Below are 24,397 nucleotides of genomic sequence, written 5' to 3' on the forward strand. Positions count from 1 at the left end.
ACCGGGGCATTCTACCCTAATTGTACCTGATTTCCTGGGGTGCTAAACAGATGGGAGGAAGTTCACCGGGTCAATCCGCATTCTTTTTCTTCTTAATTGTTCCCTTTCCTCCTTGGTTCTTTATTTCTTTTGAGACAAGAGTCTTCTTCCATAGTCCAAGCTGGCCTGAAACTTACTCTATAGACCAAACTGATCTCAAACTCCCAGAGATCCAACAATGTCCACCTCCTAAAGGCCAGGATTAAAGGTGCATGCTACCATTGTCTGGCTTTCTCTCCTTTTCTTCATGGACATGGGACAGCTCTGCTCCTCAGAATATGACATCTAGTTCCCCCTTGGAACTTCTTGTGTCCTGCCACACTATTCTGTCAAAGGCTGCTTTATTTGCAAAGGGTTTGGGGAGCCTTACTTAGTGTTTGGGAGCGGGCACTGATGCCCTGAAGATCTGAAGAGCCTCCTCTCCTCACAAGTAGAAAGATTCTATTTTTTTCTCAAGCAGGGATCTGTGAGTTTGGTAGCAATCAGCAAGCACTCAGCCCCCAAACCATAGCATCAGTCTTCTCCATAGACGGAAGCGAACACACTGTTTCCAGGTCTTCTAAAGACGCAGTATAAAGTCATACAATCAGGGTCTGGAGGCCAGGTATGGTGATGCACATCTTTGATCCCAACACTTGGGAGGCAGAAGCAGGCAGATCTCTGTGAGTTCGAGGCCAGCCTGGTCTGCATAGAGAGTTGCAGGGCAGCCAGGGTGAGACTGTGCCTCAAAACAAACGCAAGTATTTCCAGAAGGAGGATGTAAAAAGGGAATGAGACTCGCCAGGAGTTAATGGCTGAGTTCTTTGGATTTGTAATATCTTTCTCCTCCGTCTCAGGTTCCAATGATCCTTGCAGCCCTAACCCCTGTAATACACCTGCTTCTTGTGTCAAGCTGCATGACAGCTACTTCTGCTTGTGTTTAGAAGGCTACTACTACAACGAGTCTTCGTCATGCGTGAAAGGTAAGCTGCAAAGGGTAAACAAGGCAGGGCCCTGTGTCTCTTATATCTGAAGCGGGCTTTACAGAGATTTCAAACAATAGTAAAAAGGGGCAGAAGAAAATCTGAAGGCAAGGAAGACCAGGGAAGGGTCTGCTCTTGTTCTAGCCAATCCTGGGGCAGTGGGGGCTAGAGTAAGGCAGATTTGTAAGCTAGACTGGAGGTCTGGTGTGGGCTGAACCTTCCCTCCGCTGCTTCGGAATGTGCTAGACAGCAAGTGCTGCCGGGTCCCCTGGAAACTGACTACCAAATAAGAACTTGCCTAACAGCGTACAACTGCAACCGTGGGACACTGAAGCAGAAGAAGAGAGCAGGCTGGGAGTTTGACCTGAGCTGTCAGAGCTCCAGAAATGGACTTAGAAAGTGCCTCAGTGTAAGCTGGGTTAGGTCACCCAGTGCTACGGAACCCAAAGTCTGCTTGCTTTGGTTCTCCTCCTGGGGGGCGCTAAGACACAGGGACCACCTAAGACCACCAGAAAAATATGGATTTTTACATTATCACTTATAACAGTTGCGAAATTACAGTTATGAGGTAGCAACAGAAATAATTTTGTGGTTGGGGATCATCACAACATGAGGAACTGTATTCAAGGGTCACAGCATTAGGACAGGTAAGAACCAATAGTTTAAATTGATATTTTTTGTTCTGCCTTATACGTGGAAAATTACTTTTCTTGCTACAGCAGGCCAGTTGTATAGGAAGCAGATGGACTATGTTGCCTACAATAGTTAGAGGTATGTCCCCCAAAGTTTGCATTTTTAGCACTAATAATCTGATTTCTGGGTATCTGCTCTATGTAAATGATGCCCCCCCCAAATCTTTCCATTTTAAATAGCATGCACTAAGTTCAAGAATAAAAAAACAAGCCAGAGACAGTGGCACATGCCTTTAATTCCAGCACTTGGGAGACATTTGGAGTCAGCCCAGTCTACAAATGCAGTTCCAGATCAGCCTGTGGACAGGACTACACAGTGAGACCATGTTTAAAGTGGGGAAGTGGAAAGGAAAAGAAAGAGAGGGGAAAAAAAAAAAAGAAGAAAAGTAGCACACTTTAGACACAAAATTGCAATGGCCCTATTGACATTAAATAATTCAAAGAGGGTTTGCCTGATTTCCAGGAACGACATTCCCTGGAGAGATTGGCATGAGCCTAAATGAAACAGCTGACTTGGGAGATAAAAACTCTGTGAACTATCAAACTTTGCACAGCAGTGTTGTTAAGTTTGTAAGTATTTTCCCACTCTCTCGTCTATGAAGTCTCTTCCTTCTCAGCAAAGCGTGGGACTGGTCTTCACGTGGCAACATGACACAATTGTGCTTTTTGTTGGCCAAGTGAAATGTACCCCTCCTGGTGGGCAGGGAGCTCCCCAGGGATTCTTGGGCCTCTGTATAGTTGTACACCTGAGACAGAGCACCCAGCTATGCCTCCAGAAGAAAGCCCGCAGAAAGTGTCCAGTAAGACACTACTCCAGACCTGCCTGTTATAGACGCCATCGGTGTGGTTTTAAAAGAGGAAGAGTTCTAACAGTGTCCTTTGAAATAAATTATTTTGCCGGGTGTGGTAACGCAGACCTTTAATCCCAGCAGAAGGCAGAGCAGGTGGAACTCTGAGTTCCAGGTCCACAGAGTGAGTTCCAGGACAGCCAAGGCTACACCAAGAAACCCTGTTTCAAACCACCCCATGGGGGGGGGGGGTTGTGGGGGGGGCAGGAGGGGAGGAGGGAGGAGGGGGAGGAGAGAGAGAGAGAGAGAGAGAGAGAGAGAGAGAGAGAGAGAGAGAGAGAAAGCGAGCTAGGAAACTCTCCATAGCATTCAGCCAGCCAGTGTTTAGACACCCAAACTCAGTCAGGAGAGTCCAGAAGGTGGTCAAACATTCTTACAGTTTCACAGAGTGTTTTTTTTAAATTTGGTTTTAGGGAACATTTTTATGCTATTGTTCTTCTTTTTTAAAGAATTATTTATTTTATGTATTTGAGTACACTGTAGCTGTCTCCAGACTCACCAGAAGAGGGCATCAGATCCCATTACAGATGGCTGTGAGCCACCATGTGGTTGCTGGGAATTGAACTCAGGACCTCTAGAAGGGCAGTCAGTGCTCTTAACCACTGAGCCATCTCTCCAGCCCCCGTGTTATTGTTCTTTTAAAAATATTTTATTGTCCAAAGATAACATTCAGGGGTTGGCTTTCCTTCCACCTTGCTGGGACATGGTCTCTTGTTTCCGCCACACTTTGTATTTTCCAAGCTAGCTGACCGTCCATCGTCTGAATGATTCTCCTTTCGCTGCCTCCCATCCTGACATAAGAAGGGGAGGGAGAGGGAGGGAGGGAGGAAGAAGTGAGGAAGTGGGGAGGGAGGAAAAGGGGAAGGAATGGAAGGAGAGAGGGAAAAAAAAGAAGAGCTGTTTAAACCCGGGATATAATTTAAATGTGTTCCCCTTGTTATCACATCTGTTTCCCTCCACAGTTTGAAAACACATTTAAGATGACTGACTATGGACAGACTGTGATTCTTAAAGTGAGGTAAGTTGGCTTTGGACCGGCGAGGTTCTTTGGAGGCCGCATGTTTCCCCTTCACTTCTGCTCTCCTTGAGCTCCCATGTCACAAGCCATCTTGTCTTAAGTGATAAGTCAAGAAGAAATAGCCGTGGGGCCGGGGAAGTGGCTCAGTTGGTAAAATGCTTGCCCCACAAGCACAAGAAACTGAGTTTGGACCCCCAGTCCCTACATAAAGAGCCTCCCTCAGTGGCCCAGTACTTGGGGGATGGAGACAATGGGATTCTTGGAGCTCACTGGCCAGCCCACCTAGTCCAATTGGTGAGCTCCAAGTTCACTGAGAGACTCAGTCTCCTAAGGTAGACTATCCCTACCCCTTCACGGGTGGGCCTGCAGGTCTATGAAGGGCCATGGTGTTCCAGGATGGGGTTTGCTAATGTCATCAAGGATAAAGGCTACTTTAGGGGGCAACAGGAGAACTTAGGTGACAATGAGAGGTCAACTGGCTACTATGCTCAAAACTGCTTCCTGATCCAGGACAAAAACAAATACAACACACTCAAATACACTTATAGACTAGACAACTAAAAATAATATTAAGGTGGAAAGCAACTGACACCCCATGCCAGTCTCAGGCCTCTGTATGCATGCATGTACACACACACACACACACACACACACACACACACACACACACACACACACTCATACAAAAGAAGAGGTGGCTAGCCAGATCACTGCAGAGGGAGCCATGTGACTCGGTGCTCCAAAATCCTACTGACTCTAGCCAGAGCAAGCAGGCTGTGGCCTGAAAAGGGAAGCTCTTGATGGTTGCCCACCATCTTGTTCACATGGACCAAGTTATCGTTTGGATCAGTTTGGTTGGATCTTTTGGTTGCAAACCATACCTGGTTTGAGAACTCCTAGTACCTTCCAAAAGAGTGTTGTTTGGGGGTTGGAGAGATGGCTTAGTAGTTAAGAGCACCTGATTGCTCTACCAGAGGTCCTGAGTTCAATTCCCAGCAACCACATGTTGGTCCACAACCATCTGTAATGGGATCCGATGCCCTCTTCTGGTGTGTCTGAAGACAGCTATGGCAGACTCACATACATAAAATAAATAAATAATTCTTTAAAAAATTGTTTTCATGGGCTGGAAAGATGGCTCAGTGTTTAAGAGCACTGACTGCTCTTCCAGAGGTCCTGAGTTCAAATCCCAGCAACCACATGGTGGCTCACAACCATCTGTAATGAGATCTGATGCCCTCTTCTGGTGTCTGAAGACAGCTACAGTGTACTCACATACATTAAATAAATAAATAAATAAATCTAAAAAAAATTGTTTTCATTGTAGCTTTCTCTGAGCACACATCCAATAGAAGCCAGCAGGTTGAAAATTTGACAGTGAATTCCCCACCCCACCCCCGGGCCTCCGTATGTGGTCTACAGCTGTGGAGACAGGACAATGGCTCAGGGCTGGAGTGCACCCAGCGGACTTGGGTATCAGGGAGGTTCAGATACTATTTGTGGACTACCCAGTTTGATTTATCCATCGGCACCTCTAATTTCTCTTTTAGCAAAGACTCTTCAGTGTCATCAAGATCTGTGATGCGTGCTGCTACGCAGACAGTCCGTGTATCAGTAGTAAATATGTTTGGAGAAAACACAACGGAGAATGAAGAGAGTGTAGCTTCTGTGATCGAGAAGGCAGTTAATACGGATAGCAAGGTGCACAGCTATTCCAGTAAGTACTAAGTGATTTTATTTCAAGTTTGCCTAAAGATCTAACTTTCTAACTTTTTCTAACTTTTCTTGCTGTCTCCAACCTACACCCCCACCCCCAGCCTGTTTGCGTGTGCGTGTGCATGTGAGGCTGTCCTGGGATGTACTCTCTAGACCAGACTGGCCTTGAACTCAGAGATCAGCCTGCTCGTGCCACTTGAATACTGGGATTAAAGGTATACACCACCTCTGCCCAGTTCCAAATTCCTCTTTTTAAAAAGACTTTATTTAGTTAATTTTTTTTTTTCTTTTTCTTTTTTTTTCTTTTTTTTTTTTTTCGGTGCTTGTGATTGAACTCAGGGCCTTGCACTTGCTAGGCAAGCGCTCTACCACTGAGCTAAATCCCCAACCCCTAGTTAATTATTGATTAACTTGGTTATTTTTTAATATTTTAAATTATTACTTGTTAATTCATTTATTATTAACTTTCAGTATTATTCATTTTCAGTATTTTTAATTTATCATTTAGTTATTTTTAATTACATGTCTCTTTGTCTCTCTGTGTGTGTGTGTGGTGTGTGTGTGTGTGTGTGTGTGTGTGTATCTGGAAGTCAGTCTCTGCAGGTGGTGTCCCTCAGGAGCCATCTGAGTTTTGGTCATCTCCCTGAGGCTGGGGATTAAACCTAGGATCCCCTGAATGCTAATCAGGTGTTCCACACTGAGCCACCTCTCAGAAGTCTACATTTTTTTTAAAGGTTTATTTATTCATTATATATAAGCACACTGTAGCTGTCTTCAGACACCTGAAGAGGGCATCAGATTCCATTACAGATGGCTGTGAGCCACCATGTGGTTGCTGGGAATTGAACTCAGGACCTCTGGAAGAGCAGTCGGTGCTCTTAACCACTGAGCCATCTCTCCAGCCCCCAGAAGTCTACGTTTTTAAAGCAGGGTCTCATCTCACTTATTTCTGATTAGGTTAGGCTGGCTGGCCAGTGGACCCCAAGGTCCCCCTATCTCTACTTCCCAAGAGCTAGAGTTACAAGTGGGTGCCACCATGCCTGCCTTTTTTCCCCATGGTTGCTTGAGATTGAACTCGGGTTCTCATGCTTACAACAACACTTTATTGACTGAGCCATCTCCTCTTCCCCTGAGTTCTGTTTTTCAAAGCATGAATAAACTCACTTAGAGTTTCCCAACACCTTTTCTCTTTCCTTGGGGCTTTACAAAGATTCTTACCATGCATCATGTTTTAGGACCTAGAGCAGAAATAACGCTGAGACAAAGCTCTCCTATGAGGCCTACCACTGCTATCCACTGATATTTCTTCTTGAGCTCCGAATTTTGTCTAGAGTAGCAGTGGCCCCTATGTGCCAGGCCCTGCTTTGTTCGGGGCTAGATAAGACAGCACACACATGAAGAAATCGGCATGGGCACTGACCACAGGTAACCGTCAGCTAAGAATAACTTACCTGTTTCTCAGGATAATCCTGGGGACGCTCCCCCTCCAGCTGCAGTTTCCTCATTTCTACTCTCCTGAGTAATTGCTTCTCTTAGAATCCCTCATTTTCAGAGCGAACCTAGTCAGTGACAGCTCTGAAAAGTGCTTTTTAGACCATCTCTCTAACACCTCGCTCCATTCTGAAACCAGTCATGTGTGGTTAAGTGGATTAACCTAGTACCCTAAGCTGTCACCTAGAGATAACCAAAGCAAACTGCCCCAGATGGAAGCCAATGCCTCAGCACACAGAGGATGCTACGTTTTACTGCTCTTCAGGTTTTGTCACAAAAACGTATTCTCTTTCTCTAGATTTTGAATCGAAGGTTGTGCTGGCTAATTTTATGTCAACATGATCCACACTAGAGTCACCTGAGAGGAGGAAACCTCAACTGAGACTATGCCTCCTTAAGATCAGGCTGTAGGCCCTCTCTCTCTCTCTGTCTCTACCACCCTCTCAACTCCCTCCCCATGCCCTGAATAAACTATTCTATACTATAAAAAAAAAAAAAAAAAAAAAAAAAAAAAGATCAGGCTGTAGGCAAGCTTATGGCATAATCAGTGATTGATGGGGGAAGGCCTAGCCCACTGTGGGCGGGGCCATCCCTGGGCCGGTGGCCCTGGGTTCTATAAGAAGGCAAGCTGAGCAAACCAGGGGAAGTAACACTCCTCCATGACCTCTGCATCAGCTCCTGTCTCCAGGTTTCTGCCCTGCTTGCATTTCTGTCCTGACTTCCTTTGATAATGAATTGTGATGTGGAAGTATAAGTCAAATAAACCCTATCCTCCTCCGTTTGCTCTTTGGTCACGGTTTTCATCACAGCAGTAGAAACCCTGACTAAGACAGAAGTATTTTTACACTGCAGTGAGTTAGTTACAGCTGGGTCTCTTTAGTAGAGAGTAACACCACTTGTCTAACTCCTACCCGCTGCTGTTCCAGTCCCTTCTCAGATTCACCTTCTCACCCCAGCACTTGCAATCCACACCCAGACTAGCATTCTTTAAAGGTTGTTTGCTCTCTCATGGCAAATTCCTGCTTAGCATCTTCCAGAAGATTCTCTAGCCTAGGAATAAAAGCCAGGGGCTGGAGAGATAGTCAGTGGTTAAGAACACTTGTTTAATTGTAAAAACTGAACTGGAGCTTGAATTGAACAACCATGTCAGGTGCCTAACAAATGCCTTTAACTGCAGCTCCAGAGAATCTGTCACTCTCTCCTGGCCTCTGTGGGAACATACACACATGGCATACACACACACACACACACACACACACACACACACACACACACACACACACACTGTAAAATTAAAAAAATTTAAAATGGTGTCAAAAGCTGAGTGTAGTGGCACACACCTTTAATCCCAGCACTCAGAAAGCAGAGGCAGGTGGATCTCTGAGTTCCAGCTGCTCTACAGAGTGAGTTCCAGGACAGCTAGAGCTACACAGAGAAACCCCGCCTTGAAAAGCCGAAACCAAAACAAACAAACGAAAACTAAAAACTGTCAGTGTCCGTAGCCTAACTTTTAAATGTCACTGATCTATAGATGAACAAGATAATGAAGGATTATTGAGGTCCCTGTGTGGGCGCCGTCATTTACATTAGCTCCTTCTTTTCTCACAGCAGACATGGAAACAAGACTTTTGAGCACCATTTTATAGGTGAAGGAACTGTGGACCCAGAAAACTCAAATAACTGAATGATTGCATAGAGAAGGGGTGAAATGCTGTCATGAATTATCTGTCTGGGCTTCCTCAGTGTGCTTTTTTTAATTTGGTGTTTTTTGTATGTATGTCTCCCACAGAACAAGATCGGTGTGATTATTATGGCTGTGTGAAGAGTGGCAGCAATGTTTGCCGGGATGGTTTACAATGCACGTGCAAACCTGGGCTGGAGAGACTGAACCCGCAGGTTCCTTTTTGTGTTGGTAAGTTTTACAGCTGCTTCCAAATTTTCTTCCCACTCTCACTCCACCCTCTAGTATTTTCCAAAGACAATCATGGCTGCTTTGAGTTTCCATGTATATTTTGACTTTAGCCTAGGATCTGGGTAACAGTTGGTGTGGTGACCATGTCAGCTTCACACAGGGTACATCCTTATATTACTTAGGAAAAAACAAGGCACAAAAGTGTAATCTGTTACACGTCACCTCAGGGTTAAAGAGATCGTCTCTGGGGTGGTGAAATGATTCAACCAGCAAAGACACTTGCAGAGCAAGCCTGGCAACCCCAGTTTACTCAGTTTACCTGAGAGAGCTGACTCTGCCCATAAAGTAATTTGTCTTGTGACTTCTACATAAGTCCTGTGGCATATGCTCTGCACCACACACACACACACACACACACACACACACACTATACACTATACACACACAGACACACACATACACACACATACTACACACTACGCACACAACCCACATACACTATACACACACACCCACATACACTATACACACACACACACCACATACCACCACCACACACACATTTTCTTTTCTCCTCCTCCTCTTCTTCTCCTCCTCCCTCTTCTCCTTCCACACTTCTTTTCCTCCTCCTCCTCCTCCTCCTCCTCCTCCTCCTCCTCCTCCTCCTTCTTCCCTAAGAGATTGTTTCTGGAAATGACCTAGAAATCACTCTGTTTTAAAGCTCCAACATGTTCTGAGCCCTGCAATGCAGAGGAAAAGCAGCAATGCTTAAAGAAGGATAATGGAGTGATGGAGTGTGGGTGCATGGCAGGCTACCGGAAGGCGGACGGGAAATGTGAAGAGTAAGAAATCAGTTCATCTTTATCTTGTCACAACATAGCTAGGCCAAAGCTTGCAGTACATGTGCGAGTTGAGTGTCAGGAAGCTGGCATGGGTTGGCAAGTACAGAGCATCGCTGTGTCATCACCATCCAAGAAGGTTTTTTTTTTTTAAAGATATATTTATTTACTTTATGTGTATGAGTGCTTTATCTGCATGTATACCTACATGCCAGAAGAGGGCATCAGATCCCATTACAGATGGTTGTGAGCCACCATGTGGGTGCTGGGATTTGAACTCAGGACCTCTGGAAGAGCAGCCAGTGCCCTTAACCCCTGAGTCATCTCGTCAATACCCATCCAAGAGTGTTTGAGCATTCTGTATTCCTAGAACACCAGTAGGTAGAACCTATCGTGCAACAGTTAGAAACCTGTTAGGCCTATTACAAAATGAAGAAACAAACCTGAATGAATGACACAGGCCCTTGAGAGGGTCCATCTACGCCATGCTTTCACCTGAATGGCCAAGCCTTCCTCGAGTTCAGAGGCAGTTATGTTCAGCCTGCAGCAAATAAGGCCACACTGGATTGGGTGCACCTCACCTTGCAGAACCCGGTGGAAGGTGTTCTTTTGAGAAAATGCTAGCATAAAGAAAATGGCTGAGAGAGCGAGGAAGGACAGAATGACAGGCAGATGGGAAGGGAGAAATGGAAATTGGGGTGAGCATTAAAGAGGCTCTTTAATGTGGCTTACTACTGTGAATGTGTTCCAGGTGTCCATTTGGCTACAGCGGGACGGATTGCAAAGACCGTGAGTATAGACACCCTAATCTCCCAAACATCCAAGAAACGCACTCAGACTGCATCCAGAGTCTCGCCCACTCCACCAAAGGCTTCCTGAATTCACCGAGAGAAAAACTCAGCTTCAAGTTTGTCTTCTGGGCCCTGCAGCCCACATTCACCTGTGTTAGAAATAACAGGACTCAGACCCAGGGGTGAGAAGGTGGCTCTGAACCAACGTAGGGCCAGAGAAAGGCATCCTCAGTCATATACACACATTCTATATTATAGATGGTGTGTTCAAAAATGATGCATATTGGTGAACAGTTTAGAAATCAGGCACTTAAATTCTTAAGCAGGTTTTATCAAATTTCATTCATTCATTTTGGAGACCTGGGTGGCCTGAAACTCACTCCCTATACCAGGCTGACCTCGAACTCAGAGATTCCCCTGCCTCTGCCTCTTGAGTACTGGACTAAAGGCCTGTGCCACCATCACTCGTATTAGTGGGTTTTCTTTTTTTTTTTTTTCTTTTTTCTTTTTTTTGGAGCTGGGGACCGAACCCAGGGCCTTGCGCTTGCTAGGCAAGCACTCTACCACTGAGCTAAATCCCCAACCCCATTAGTGGGTTTTCTAATGCTTTTCAGGCTGTGCTGGGAACCGGTTTGTATGTTACGTTTACAGGCCATCTTATGGTCATATTTCAAGAGCCCACAGCAGCCAGGCATAGTGGTGGATGTCTGTATTCTTAGTGTATTGAGACAGGAGGACTGCCATGAGTTTAAGGTGATCCTGGGCTATATAATAAAAGCCCTTATCTGGGGGTAGATAAAGAGTATAGACATGGGGCTGGAGAGATGGCTCAGAGGTTAAGAGCACTGACTGCTCTTCTAGAAGTCCTGAGTTCAATTCCCAGCAACCACATGGTGGTTCACAACCACGCATAATGAGATCTGGTGCCCTCTTCTGGCCCTCAGGCATACATGCAGGGAGAACACTGTATATGTAATAAATAAATAAATTTTTTTAAGTTAAAAAAAAAAGAGTGTAGACATTAACAGACTCGTCCCTAGTAAGCCATTACCTGCCCCCTCTACTGGTGACATGTTTAACCTCCGTCTAGACCTCCTAGCTTATGAAAAGGGGGCACTTTGGGGGGCAGGCAGTGGTAGGAGAGATGGAGAGAGAGATGAGAGACCTCAGCTGAAATTCCATCCCACAAAGCCCAGGAAGACCATGACCCCATCAGTCTCCTTTGTGTCTGTGATGATTGTGTGCTGCAGACGTGCTTAGGGCATGAGGACAAGGAGAGGGTGGCAACAGAGATGAGCAGATGCCCCGCCTGCCTCTGCGGGGCTGAGAGACAAGAACCTGATGGAGCTCACAGTGGGAGCCACTGGGAACACAGCCTCCGTGCAGTAGGTAGCAGGACCCACTCACCAAAGGCCATTTGTTCTAGTTTCATTTCTGCTGCTGAGACCAATACTCCGCCAAAAGCAATGTAAGAGAGAAAGCTAGCTGAGGAGTGGTGGCTCACGCCTTTAATCCCAGCACGTGGAGGCAGGCGGATCTCTGTGATTTCGAGGCCAGCCTGGTCTACAGAGTGAGCTCCAGGACAGCTAAAAGCTACACAGAGAAACCCCGAGTGTGGGGGGCTGGGGGCTTTTTGTTTGGTTTATAATTCAGGTTACAGTCTATTATTTTGAGGAAAACAGGGCAGGCACTCAAACATTGCATCCACAGTCAAGAGCAAAAAGAGAAGGAACACGGGGATCCTTGCTTCCTGCTCTCTTGCTCTCAGCAGCTCTCTTCTCTCCTACTGTTCAAATCCCTGCTCAGGGAATGGTGCTCCCCACGATGGGCTGGGTCTTCCTGTATCAATTAACAGTCATGACAACCCCTGACCCAGATGTATGCCACCAGCTCAACAGATTTATTTATTTATTTATTTATTTATTTTATTTTTCGGGAGCTGGGGACCGAACCCAGGGCCTTGCGCTCGCTAGGCAAGCGCTCTACCGCTGAGCTAAATCCCCAACCCCAGCTCAACAGATTTAGATAATGCCCCATTAAGACTCTCTTCCAAGTTGTGCCTTGTTGCCAGTTAAAACTAACCAGGGCTCTTTTCTGTCTTTTCCCTTTCAGAATTTCAGCTGATCCTCACCATTGTGGGAACCATTGCTGGAGCTTTCATCCTCATCTTGCTAATTGTTTTGATCGTCTCCATGAGGTATGGGGGTGGATAGACGCCACTAAATACGTTGCTCTGATGCTCTAGACACTCATGGATGAGAAAGAGGAAACAATATATTTATTATATAAATTCTATTGTAATTTGTTATATTTATGTTATATTACATTATAGTTTTTATGTGTATAAATAAATATATCGTATATTATTACATAAATATTATAATATATAATATACGATATAAATGTAATATAATATATAAAATAATATCTGTGGTATCTAATTATAATAATATAGTATATTGTGTGTAATATATTGATATATTATAAGCATTATTTATATTTTAACACATTATAGTTATTATTTATGTATTATATATAAAATACTTTGAGGAAAAAAATCATAAAAATAAATCCTTTAAAAAGAAAGAAAATTATTTAAGTTTCTTTTATATTTATATATAATAATATATTTGCATATAACATATTTCTATATAACATATAAATAATGAATGATATTATAAATATAAATAATGAATAAAATAATATATTTATATATACTAAGTTATATATTTATTATACATAATATATAATATGTAAGTGTATGTGAGAGAAGGTGTCCAAGGACTCCAGAAAAGAGTGTCGGATGGATACCCTAGTGCTGGAGTTATAGCCAGTTGCAAGCTACCCAACCTGGGTGCTGTACCCTGAGCTCAGATCCTCTCCAAGAACAGTATATGTTCTTGCCCATTGAATACCACTGTTCAATGGCCTTTACTTAATTCTATCTTTTTAAGTGATATTATGTAGATGGTTAAGTGTCTTTTATGATTAAATTTTTTTTGTTCAAGTTGTTTCACATCAGTCAGACCCAATAATCAGTTTTCTATAGCATTAACAACTCTTCCCTAGGCCTGGTGTGGTACTGTATGCCTCTGATCCCAGCACTTGGGAGGCAGAGCCAGGCAGATCTCTATGTGTTCAAGACCAGCCTGGTCTACATAGTGAGTTCTAGGACAGCTAGGCCTATGCTGTCCTATCTCAAACAACAGAAAAGCAACTTTCCATTAGCACTTTTTAACTCAAGTTATGCCTAACTGTGCACATCTATAAACTCAGTACTTGGAAGGTGGAAGCAGGAGGATTAAGAGTTTAGGGATATCCTAAGCTATATAGCAGGTTTGAGGCCAGCCTTGACTATATGACAGTCTGCCTTACAAATACAAAATCGAGGGCTGGGATTGGGGCTCAGCTGGTAGAGTGCTTACATGGCCTGCATGGAGACCTACATTTGTTCTCCTGCACAGCATAAACCAGGTGTCTTCCCAGCTCAGGTGTAAAGGCAGGGGGCTCACAAGTTCCAGGTCATCATTGGTTACATAGAGATTTTCAGGCCAGCCTCAGCTCTATGAGATACTCTACAAACAAACAAACAAACAAACATATATTTAATTCCACTGATGTTTTCAGATTAACTTCCCTCAAACCAATCCCCTGCCTAGGACTCTGACAGTCAAAGCATCCTCAATAGGGTTCTAAAGAAACTTCTGCAAGAAACCCTGGGTTTTAAAGTAGGAAGCTCACCGGTCTCTTTGAGGCTCTTGCTCAGCTTGGTGCTGTCGGTTTTTTTTTTTTTTTTTTTTTTTTTGGTTTTTTTTTTTCCGGAGCTGGGGACCCGAACCCAGGGCCTTGCGCTTCCTAGGCAAGCGCTCTACCACTGAGCTAAATCCCCAACCCCCGTGCTGTCGGTTTCTTAAGGGAAGGGAAATGTGCTCCCTTTAGTCATTCAGCAATATTTAGCAATGCTACAGCTCTCCCAGCAGCCAGCCAGAGAATACTGCGACCTTTTTTCCTTCTACAAGTGACAGTGGGATTCACTCTGGGAAAAGCAGCTACTGTTACCCTAACATTTAGCTCAGGCCTTTTCCCACTGTAACTGTAGAAGAACTGTATTCGGTTCTTGTTTTGTTTTGTTTGTTTCTGTTTTTGTTTTTTTGTTTTTTTGTTTTTTTGTTTTTTTTTGAGACAAGGTTTCTCCATGTGTAGCCCTTACTGTCCTAGAACTTGCTCTGTAGACCAGGCTGGCCTCAAACTCACAGAGATCTACTGCCCAAGTGCTAGGATTAAAGGCATGCACCACTGGTAATTCTCATTTTTTTTAATTGTATGCATTTAAGGTGTGCAATATGTTTGATGTTAACTCTTCCCACATGGCTGGTTGAACCCCACACGGGAACATCTCTGGTTTGGGAGCAAGCCTATGTCTTCTTTTCTTAGGGTAGCTGGCTGACTATCCTGGCCCTCCAGGGACCAGAGTTAAAGAATTGGGTGGCCTTGTGACAGCTTCATAGCATGGTTCCTCCATCCTACTGCAGAGCCAGGCTTTTAGCCCAAGTCACAGAGTCAGGGTTCTTGGGAACACAGCACGAAATTGTGCCTCCTTGATCAGATCACAGGGAAGAAGAACCTTTGCTACTTCTGACAAGAAGGTCAAAGGCAGGATCCCCAGAGTAAGCTCAGCTGACTATATAACACATCAAATGACAGTCCCAATGTGACTGAAGCCCTGGGGTGGTGGGAGTGGCCTGTGTCATTCATATAACTGTCCCTACCCTCTTGATCTGGAGAGTGGGACTATGGCCCATGGGCAGGAAGATGGCAGATTTATAATCAGAGTTGAGATATGACGATGCCTCTGTGGGTACAAAGGCTTATATTTGGCTTACGATTCCAATACTAGAGACCCTTGAAGTGTCCCCAACTGGCCCTCTCATCTAGCCAAGTCTATCTCTCCTTTCTCCTTACTCTGTGTGTGTGTGTGTGTGTGTGTGTGTGTGTGTGTGTGGTTTCTGTCTATTTGTATAAACACAGATATACTAGTGTGGGTACTATGCATGCGAGTGAAATATGGAGGCCCAGGCTTGATCCTAGACAGCTTCCTCTGTTGTAGCCTCCTGTATTAGCTGAGGCAGGGTCTCTCAGTTGCACCAGGAGATCTGGCTACTTTGGCTACCCAGCTTACTCCAGGGACCCCTGTCGGGGTGGGGAGGATCACACCCTGGTCCTCGTACTTCTGCGGCAAGTTCTTCAGCAGCAAAGCCATGTCCTCAGCCTGCTTGTTCCTTTGCTAAGCTCGTGTCGCTCTCTTGAGATGTTTCTGTAAACATTTATGCAGCTCGTGTCCCAGTTTCCTATTCACTTCTCTTAGTTCCATAACTAGCTGAAAAGCACACTTAATGCTAATGTGGGCCTGGGTGGGGGTAGCACACACCTTTGATTCCAGCAGTCAGGAGGCAGGTGCAGGAGGATTTTAGTGAGTTCAAGGCCAGCCTGGTCTACATAGTGAGTTCCAAGACAGCCATAGTGAAGCCTGTCTCCAAAAAAAAAAAAATCCCTTAAGAAATTTTGTTGCTGTCCCTGAGTCCTAATTAAATTTATTGATTATAGGTCAAAGAACAAAAAGAGGAGTGGAGAAGAGCAGAATCTGATTGAGGATGACTTTCATAACCTGCGAATGAGGCCAACCGGCTTCTCCAACTTCGGAGCAGACACCAGCATCTTCCCCAAAGTCAAAACGGGGGTCCCAAGTCAGACCTCTAATCCCTATGCAAACCACCGAAGCATGCCTCGCCCTGACTACTAGGTGAGTGCAGCCTCTGGCTTGGCAGAATGTGGTGCCCAGGCTGAGGAGAGAAGCAAGACGGGAGAGTTGGCTCAGGGGTTAAGAGCACATGTTGCTCTTACAGAGGACCTAGGGCCTGTTCCCAGCACTCACTCACATGACGATGCATAACCATCCCCAACTCTAGGTCCGGTGGATCCTGTGACCTCTTTGTTCCAGGCAAGCACATGGTATGCACACATAAATACAAGGGAAACACTCGTACACACAAAAAAAGTAAATCTTTTAAAAACTATAAGCAAAGAGGTTCCAGCCACAGCTCAGCCTCCACTTGGTCCCTAGCACTAATGGCCATCTACACGACATCAGCCCTGTCTCCGAATCTCTCAGGGCTTTTATTTTCTCTTTTATAAAACAGAGTAGCTCAGTCTTAGCATCCTTGAGGGGCTCTAACTTCCTGGCTAGTAAGGTCGCTCAGCTGGAAAAGGTACTTGCCTCTGTGTCTGATGAGCTCAGTCCTAGGACCCAAACACAAACTCCAGGACTCCCACAAACCATTCTCCGGCCTCCACGTGCACGGTGTGGTGTTGTGTATTCTCCCTCCCGAGTATATAAATATGATAAATGGGCAAATAAGTAAATCACCCACTTCTAACCAGGGCCAATCATAATAGTTACTCAAGATGCAAGGAGATAGCAAGTTCAGGGCCCACCTGAGCTACAAAAGGAATCTTAGCCAGCCTGGAAAACTCAGTAAGATGCTGTCTCAAAAGCAAAGAAAATGATTTGATAGTGGGGCAGATAATAGACGAGGAGAATTAAGAACAAAAGTACAGGACGAAATTCAACACTTTACATTACTAACATGGTAATTAAATAAACATTATGAGGCCCTACAGACAGTTTATAATACCAAAATTAAAACGAAATTAAATTAAACTAAATATCCACTTCCGTGACTATGCCCTCACAGGCAACAGGCATACACAGACATACATGCAGACAAAACACTCATGCACATACAATAAAATTATATATATTACATAATTTATACATTTTTAGATATACACACATACATATATATACTAGATAGATAGATGATAGATGATAGATAGATAGATAGATAGATAGATAGATAGATAGATAGATAGCCTTACATCAGTCCTGCCAAGCAGTCTGTTTCAACCTTTCAACCTTCCAAAAGAGAAAAGGGAGTCTAACTGGAAACATTGTGTTTCCCTAGGGAGGATTGGGCTGGTGGGAAGTGGCTCTAGAGAGGACTGACAAAGGACTGAGATACAGGAAAGGAAGAGGAGAAGGAGCCAGGGAAGAGAGTATAGAGACAATTTGTTTAAAAGGGAAAAAAACTTAAAGATGGCTCAGTTAGTAATATACCTGTCAAACAAGCAAGGAGACCTAAGTGCAGACCCCCCAGTTCCATAAATGCTTAACCTCCACACATATATTGCATACAAGCATATACACCTACATGAACACGTACACACACACACACACACACACACACACACACACACACCAATGAATGAATCAAATACAAAAGAGAAAGAAAGAAAAGGGTCTTAAAATATGGCTTAAGAAAAACAATTTAAACATTGAAAGAAAGCAAACAAAAACCAGGCTGGATATGGTGGCACATGCCTTTAGTACTAGCACTCAGGAAAAAGAGACAAACAGATCTCTATGTAAGTTTCAGGCTAGGGCTGGAGAGATGGCTTAGTGGTTAAGAGCACTGACTGCTCTTCCAGAGGTCCTGAGTTCAAATCCCAGCAACCACATGATGGCTCAGAACCATCTGTAATGGGATCTGATGCCCTCTTCAGATGTGTCTGAAGACAGCAACAGTGTACTTATATATAATAAATAAATAAATAAACCTTTAAAAAAAAAAGTTTCGGGGGTTGGGGATTTAGTTCAGTGGTAGAGCGCTTGAAAACAAGGCCAATGGATAAGTAAAAAAAAAAGAAAAAAAAAAAAGTTTCAGGGGCTGGGGATTTGGCTCAAGCGGCAGAGCGCTTACCTAGGAAGCGCAAGGCCCTGGGTTGGGTCCCAGCTCCGAAAAAAAAGAACAAAAAAAAAAAGTTTCAGGCTAGCCTGGGCTACATGTGGCTTCCAGGCTAGCCCAACTGAAGCAACATCTTGAGACCCTGGCACATAAAAACAAAACAAAACAAACGTGATTGAGAACACCAACAGCAGCGAAACCCAGGCACCATCTGGAGAGGCTGAAGCTGAGGACCACACATCCGAGGCCAGGTGTCAGTTACTTCGTCCATGACCAAGACTACAACATGTAGAAGAGTTTAGTGAGGCTTACAGTTTCAGGTTAGGCTCTAAAGATCCTGCCTCAAACAGACAGACATACAGACAGAAGGGAGAATAGGGGAAAAGATGGAGAAGACAAAGTATTGAAATAACTGACAGATCTGTTGTCTCCTATTGCTGTCTGGAAACCTTTTCTAAGCCTTGTTTCTTTTTCTCTCTCTCTCTCTCTCCTATATAGAATGATAAGAATTTGGAACCTTCCCTAGCCCAGCTCACATGGTGATCTTAAGGACAAGGAGAAATGGACAGAGACAAAGGTTTGACCTCCAGCGTTCCTCTGCTCCGTTTGCTTCAACCTGTGTGAAGAACGCAGCTTGCTGAAGATACAACTATCAAATTAAATGCACATGGACACTATGAGCCTTTCTTTGTAAGAGTTGATTTTCTCCAGTTAGTACAGAACGCTACAGCGGTGATTGGTGTGGGGATTTTCTTTCCTGGTGGGCCAACGGTTAGTGTTTCCAATCCAGAGGGAGCACCCTCATAGCTCATCCCTGAGCAGTGCCACTCCCGAGCTCTGGACTCTGGCTACCCTTGAACAGTCAGCTGCCTGTGATAGGGCCTCACTCCAAGGAGACAGGCCAGAGATAGAAACATCTCCCAGCTTTCTCAGGAGGACGGTGGGGACCCAGGTACCTTCAGATGAGAATAAGGAGGCTTGGACTAGCTCTATCTTCTGTGGGAACGTTCAAGTCTTTGACATGTTAGTTGGTAGGAAAAGCAGGGAGGAAAAACATGAGCACAGGTAGTAGAGAGAGACCAAGGAAGCTATGCTGGGAGGCTGAGGGAGGGAGAAGGTAGCAGGTAGCATCTTCTCCCTTGATGAAGTCCCTCCTCAGGCAGCAAATGGGTGCTCTCGGGTGCCGCCATCACCAAGACATAGATCCCGAGAAACCCATAAAAGCAGGAGTCAGTGTGAAGCCACTGTGACACCACAGGCCTTCTGTCTAGAACTCTGTCAGAGGGGCCGGGTGTTGTCCACTCAATGACGCTTCACTGGGCCTCAGCCTGCTCCATGATGGAAGCTTAGCAGTGGCCACCAACATGTACACATACACACACACACACACACACACACACACACACACACACACACACACAGACCCCACATATAACCACATGCGCACACACAGGATAAATATACCCATCATCTGTCTTCTTAAATGTTTATTGTGCCTTTGTGTCTGTCTGATGTCCGGTCTTCTTGAAAGGTATTTTTATTTGTTATTATTTGTTCTTGACTGTTCATTGTGGAAGCCAATGATATAATAAAATGTCTTTGGTAGATAGTGTCCTTTCTTGTGTTAGGAGGCTCACAGCAGTGAGTCTCACATATCCCCGGCCGGCTTTGAATTTCTTACACAGCAGATGACCTGCTCTTCCTGCCTCTGCCTCACCAGTGCTGTCTCCACGTCACTGGTGAAAGGATTATAGGTGTGTGCCACCAGGCCTGGTTTATGTGGTGGGTAGGGACGATACCAGGTATGCCAGGACTTCACGCATGGTCCCTTGGTGTAAGGGGAGCACCCTTACAACCAAGCTAGTCCTTTGTTCCTAGCACAAGTCCTATTTCATGTTTAAGGATTTGTTTTATTTTTAAATATGTATGTAGGTGTAGATGGCTGCGGGGGTCAGAAGCATCAGATCCCCTAGAGTTGGAATCAGATGGGAGTTGCCTGACTCAGTGCAGAGAACTCCACTCAGGTCAGTACATACTGCAGGAGTACTCTTAAACTATGTGACTCGACACCCTGGAGTGACTGACATGTGCTAACTTCACTAGGGGTTTTCTATCACCCAAGACAACGTTTTAACAGGTCGTAGATCGTGTTGGCTTCTATCCCCCAAACACAATTCCATGACAAGTATCCAGACTCTTGGATCCAGGGATTGACCCAGGCTAACCCAGTGGAGGTTGACTTACGCTGAGCACCTGTCTAATATGTTGGTAAACTGCCATGTGCTACTTCAGCTTGTTGAAAGTAGACTCTGGGGCTGGAGAGATGGCTCAGTGGTTAAGAGCACTGACTGCTCTTCCAGAGGTCCTGAGTTCAATTCCCACCAACCACATGGTGGCTCACAACCATCTGTAATGGAATCCGATGCCCTCATCTAGTGTGTCTGAAGAGGGCTATGGTATACTCACATACATAAAATAAATAAATAATTCTTTAAAAAAAAGAAAGAAAGGAAGGAAGAAAGGAAGAAAGAAAGGAGACTCTGAGAGAAAAAGCATCTCTTTTGTCCCAGACTCAGAATCTTATCTAAAGTATTTTCTCAAATGGTTGGTGAGATGACTTGACTGGCAAAGGGACCTACAGCCAAACTTGACCACCTCAAGTTTGCCACGTGGGCCCCAATGGTAGGAAGAGAGATCTAGCTCCCAGCAGTTCTCTTACATGTGTAAACATGGCATGTGCCCTGCCCTGTAAATACACTAAACTGTAATAAATAGTTTCTTCGGCTGGGTGGTGATGACACACACCTTTAATCCCAGTTCACAAGAGGCAGAGGCAGAGGCAGATGGATCTCTGTGAGTTCAAGGCCAACCTGGTCTACAGAGTGAGTTCCAAGATAGCCAGGGGAGGACTACACAGGGAAACCCTGTCTTGAGGGGAGGTGAAAGGCTGTGGTGAGAAAAGGAAGCTGGAAGCTCATCCGTGAAGAGAAATCTCAGTCAGAAACTCTAGCTGGGGGGCTGGAGAGATGGCTCAGTGGTTAAGAGCACCGACTGCTCTTCCCGAGGTCCTGAGTTCAAGTCCCAGCAACCACATGGTGGCTCACAACCATCTGTAATGAGATCTGATGCCCTCTCCTGGTGTGTCTGAAGACAGCTACAGTGTATTCATAGATAATAAATATATAAAATATTAAAAAAAGAAAGAAAGAAACTCTAGCTGGCTGGCCTCAACCTCCCTAGTTGATTTATGTGGTAAGTCCTTGATTTGATGTGTGAACTAAAGCTTCCAGGAGGAGGAGGGAGGGAGGAAGAGGTGGTGGGTAAGTGTAAAATACTTTCTTAAAGGTCCATGTTGGGGGGGCTGGAGAGATGGCTCAGCGGTTAAGAGCACCCGACTGCTCTTCCAGAGGTCATGAGTTCAATTCCCAGCAACCACATGGTGGCTCACAACCATCTGTAAAGAGATCTGATGCTCTCTCCTGGTGTGTCTGAAGACAGCTACAGTTACTTATATATAATAAATGAATAAATTTAAAAAAAAATTTTAAAAAAGGCCCATGTTGGGGAACATCCTGTGACTGGGGAAGTCTGGGTGCTCTGTGGGTCACGGGAAGTTGAGCTTACCTGACGTAGGTGCTGAGCCCCACACTCCAGTCTTCCAAAAGAGCAGCGAGTGTGTTTAACCTCTAGGCCATCTCTCCAGCCTCCACAAAGCACACTCTCCCTAGCTACTAGTGCCCACAATCGAGAAACACTCCGAGAAAGCTGACCAGCTAATACAGAATCGACCAATGGTATGTAAACAAATCATCTTTTAAAGAGCAGGAGTGGTGGTGCTGTTCAGAAGGCAGACGTGCAGATCTCCGTGAGTTCCAGACCAGCCTGAACGCCTTTTGCAATCTCAAAAGCAAGCAAGCAAACAAACAAACAATCCCCTGTAGTCTAGGCTGACCCCAGGCTTAATTTGTAGCTAAAGTTTACCTTAAACTTCTGGTCCTCCTGCCTCCCTCCCGAGCTGGGATTGTAGGTATGTGCCTGTTGTACAGGACTTTTCTGACCCAAACTGCCACCATCTTCAAGAGTTCTATCCTGTCTACTTGCAAAAATCACTATACCAGGGCCTGATGACTCTTTACCTTCCTTCTAGAAGAAGAGGGTGGGAGGGTCACGGGACCGTCACTTGCCTCACCAACCCTCCCAAGCAGATGTATGAACTTCTGGCCTAGTGGTATGTGGTCCTGGGGCATGGGGCCACAGGGATACAGGTGGGCAACGATGAGTAAAGGGAGGGAGCTCTATCCGTCTACACAGCCATGAGGAAGCTGCCATCTCTGTGAGGTTCAGACCTTCCAGTGTGGTTACCTTTTTTTTCCCTCCCCTTAGACAGGGTTTCTCTGTGTAGCCCTGGCTGTCCTGGAACTTATTCCATAGACCAGACTGGGCCTCGAATTCAGGGATCTGCCTGCCTCTGCCTCCTGAGTGCTTGGGATCAAGGTGTGCCTCATCTCTGCCCAGCTGAACTGTGGCTGGTTTGAGCTTCCCTGAAGGAGCCCATAACTCCTCACTCTGTAAGGAAGCCTGATGAACTCATTGGACACACCTGTGTTTGTCGTCGGGCCCTTAGGAGGGAAGGAATTTTAGCAGGACCACAACTCTGCTTGGCTTGAGCACTGGGGCCAGGCATGCTACGTTGTTGTGGTGGTGGTGGTGGTTGTTGTGGTGGTGGTTGTGGTTGTGGTTGTTGTGATGGTGGTTGTGGTTGTTGTGATGGTGGTTGTGGTTGTTGTGGTAGTGGTTGTGGTTGTTGTGGTGGTGGTTGTGGTTGTTGTGATGGTGGTTGTGGTTGTTGTGGTGGTGGTTGTGGTTGTTGTGGTGGTGGTTGTGGTTGTTGTGGTGGTGGTTGTGGTGGTTGTGGTGGTGGTTGTGGTGGTTGTGGTGGTGGTTGTGGTGGTTGTGATGGTGGTTGTGGTTGTTGTGGTGGTGGTTGTTTTATCTTGAATGGTCTCCAGATGCCCCGTGTTGTAAGTCATGTTGACAGGAAGAAGTTAGGTCACTCGGGTGTGCCCTTGAAGAGGAGACTGAGATGCCAGCCCTTCTTTCTTTTGCTTCTCAATTGCTATGAGGTGAGCATCCATGATGTTCTGTGCTCCCACAGGCCCAAAGCCTGCAGGGCTGGCATCCACAGAGACGGTGAGGCAAAACACATCTTTACTTCATTTATGTGAAAGGTTTTTTTTTTTAAGTTTTATTTTATTGTTTCTGAGACAGTGTCTTAATTATGGCTGGCTTGGAACTCACTATGTAGACCAGGCTATTCTCAAACTTTACAGAGATCTGCCTGTGTCTGTCTTCCAAGTGCTGGGACTAAAAGCCGGTTCCACCATGCCCAGCCAACTTTCTTTTCTTAGTCTGGGTTTTCATTGTGGTGAAGAGATGCCATGACCAAGGCAACTCTTATAAAGACAAATATTTGGGCTGGAGAGATGGCTCAGTGGTTAAGAGCACTGACTACTCTTCCAGAGGTCCTGAGTTCAATCCCCAGCAACCACATGGTGGCTCCCAACCATCTGTAATGAGATCCGATGTCCTCTTCTGGTGTGTCTGAAGACAGCTACAGTGTACTTATATATAATAAATCTTTAAAAAAAAAATAGGGGTTGGAGATTTAGCTCAGTGGGGTTGGGGATTTAGCTCAGTGGTAGAGCGCTTGCCTAGCAAGCGCAAGGCCCTGGGTTCGGGCCCCAGCTCTGAAAAAAAGAAAAGAAAAAAAATAAATAAAGGCAAAAAAAAAAAAAAAATAGCTTGAGCAAAGGAGATCTCAAAGCCCTCCCCAACAGTGACACACTTCCATTGGGGCCATAGTGATTCAAACCACCATACCAACTAAAGTTATTTCTCGAGTGTGTGTGTGAGTGAGTGTGTGTGAGTGTGCGTGTGTGAGTGTGCTGCGTGTGAGTGTGAGTGTGTGTGTGTGAGTGTGTGTGTGTGAGTGTGAGTGTGTGTGTGAGTGTGAAGGTAGACAGGCAGACAGATGTGTACCACAACATACCCACGGAGATCAGAGGACAGTCAGTTCTCTCTTACACTTTCACATAGATCCTAGGGCTCAAACTCAGGTTAATCAGTCCTGTAAGCACCTTACCTGCTGAGCCATCTTGCTGGACTCCCTTAAAATTAAGTTGATTTATCCAGCGTTTGTTTTAGCAGTGGAAAGCAAACTAACGTAGATGGGATCCAGACATTCAGACACCAGCACATTAAAAAGATTATCTGAACAGGTGAGGAAA

At 45.1% G+C, this 24,397-nt stretch overlaps 1 protein-coding gene across 1 annotated transcript; it reads left to right on the forward strand.

The window, feature by feature from the left end:
- Positions 1-814: 814 nt before the first annotated feature.
- On the forward strand, positions 815-19,715 carry Muc13 (mucin 13, cell surface associated). The gene is made up of 10 exons (XM_032900147.1): positions 815-1,001; positions 2,157-2,263; positions 3,504-3,559; positions 5,110-5,276; positions 8,556-8,678; positions 9,400-9,520; positions 10,269-10,306; positions 12,421-12,505; positions 15,913-16,108; positions 18,609-19,715. The coding sequence occupies exons 1-9, from the start codon at positions 830-832 to the stop codon at positions 16,106-16,108; spliced, it is 1,065 nt and encodes a 354-aa protein (XP_032756038.1). The 5' UTR covers positions 815-829; the 3' UTR covers positions 18,609-19,715.
- The last annotated feature ends 4,682 nt before the right edge of the window (positions 19,716-24,397 follow it).

This window comes from Rattus rattus, chromosome 4 (genome assembly GCF_011064425.1).
Source record: "Rattus rattus isolate New Zealand chromosome 4, Rrattus_CSIRO_v1, whole genome shotgun sequence".
Taxonomy (NCBI): domain Eukaryota; kingdom Metazoa; phylum Chordata; class Mammalia; order Rodentia; family Muridae; genus Rattus; species Rattus rattus.

What these genes read in the sequence shown, in the direction of transcription:
- Muc13 (XM_032900147.1), top strand. Translation starts at nt 830, where the DNA reads ATGGCTGAGTTCTTTGGATTTGTAATATCTTTCTCCTCCGTCTCAGGT. An exon ending in GTCTTCGTCATGCGTGAAAG is followed by an intron (nt 1,002 to 2,156) that starts GTAAGCTGCAAA and finishes CCTGATTTCCAG; the next exon opens with GAACGACATTCCCTGGAGAG. An exon ending in CAAGGTGCACAGCTATTCCA is followed by an intron (nt 5,277 to 8,555) that starts GTAAGTACTAAG and finishes TGTCTCCCACAG; the next exon opens with AACAAGATCGGTGTGATTAT.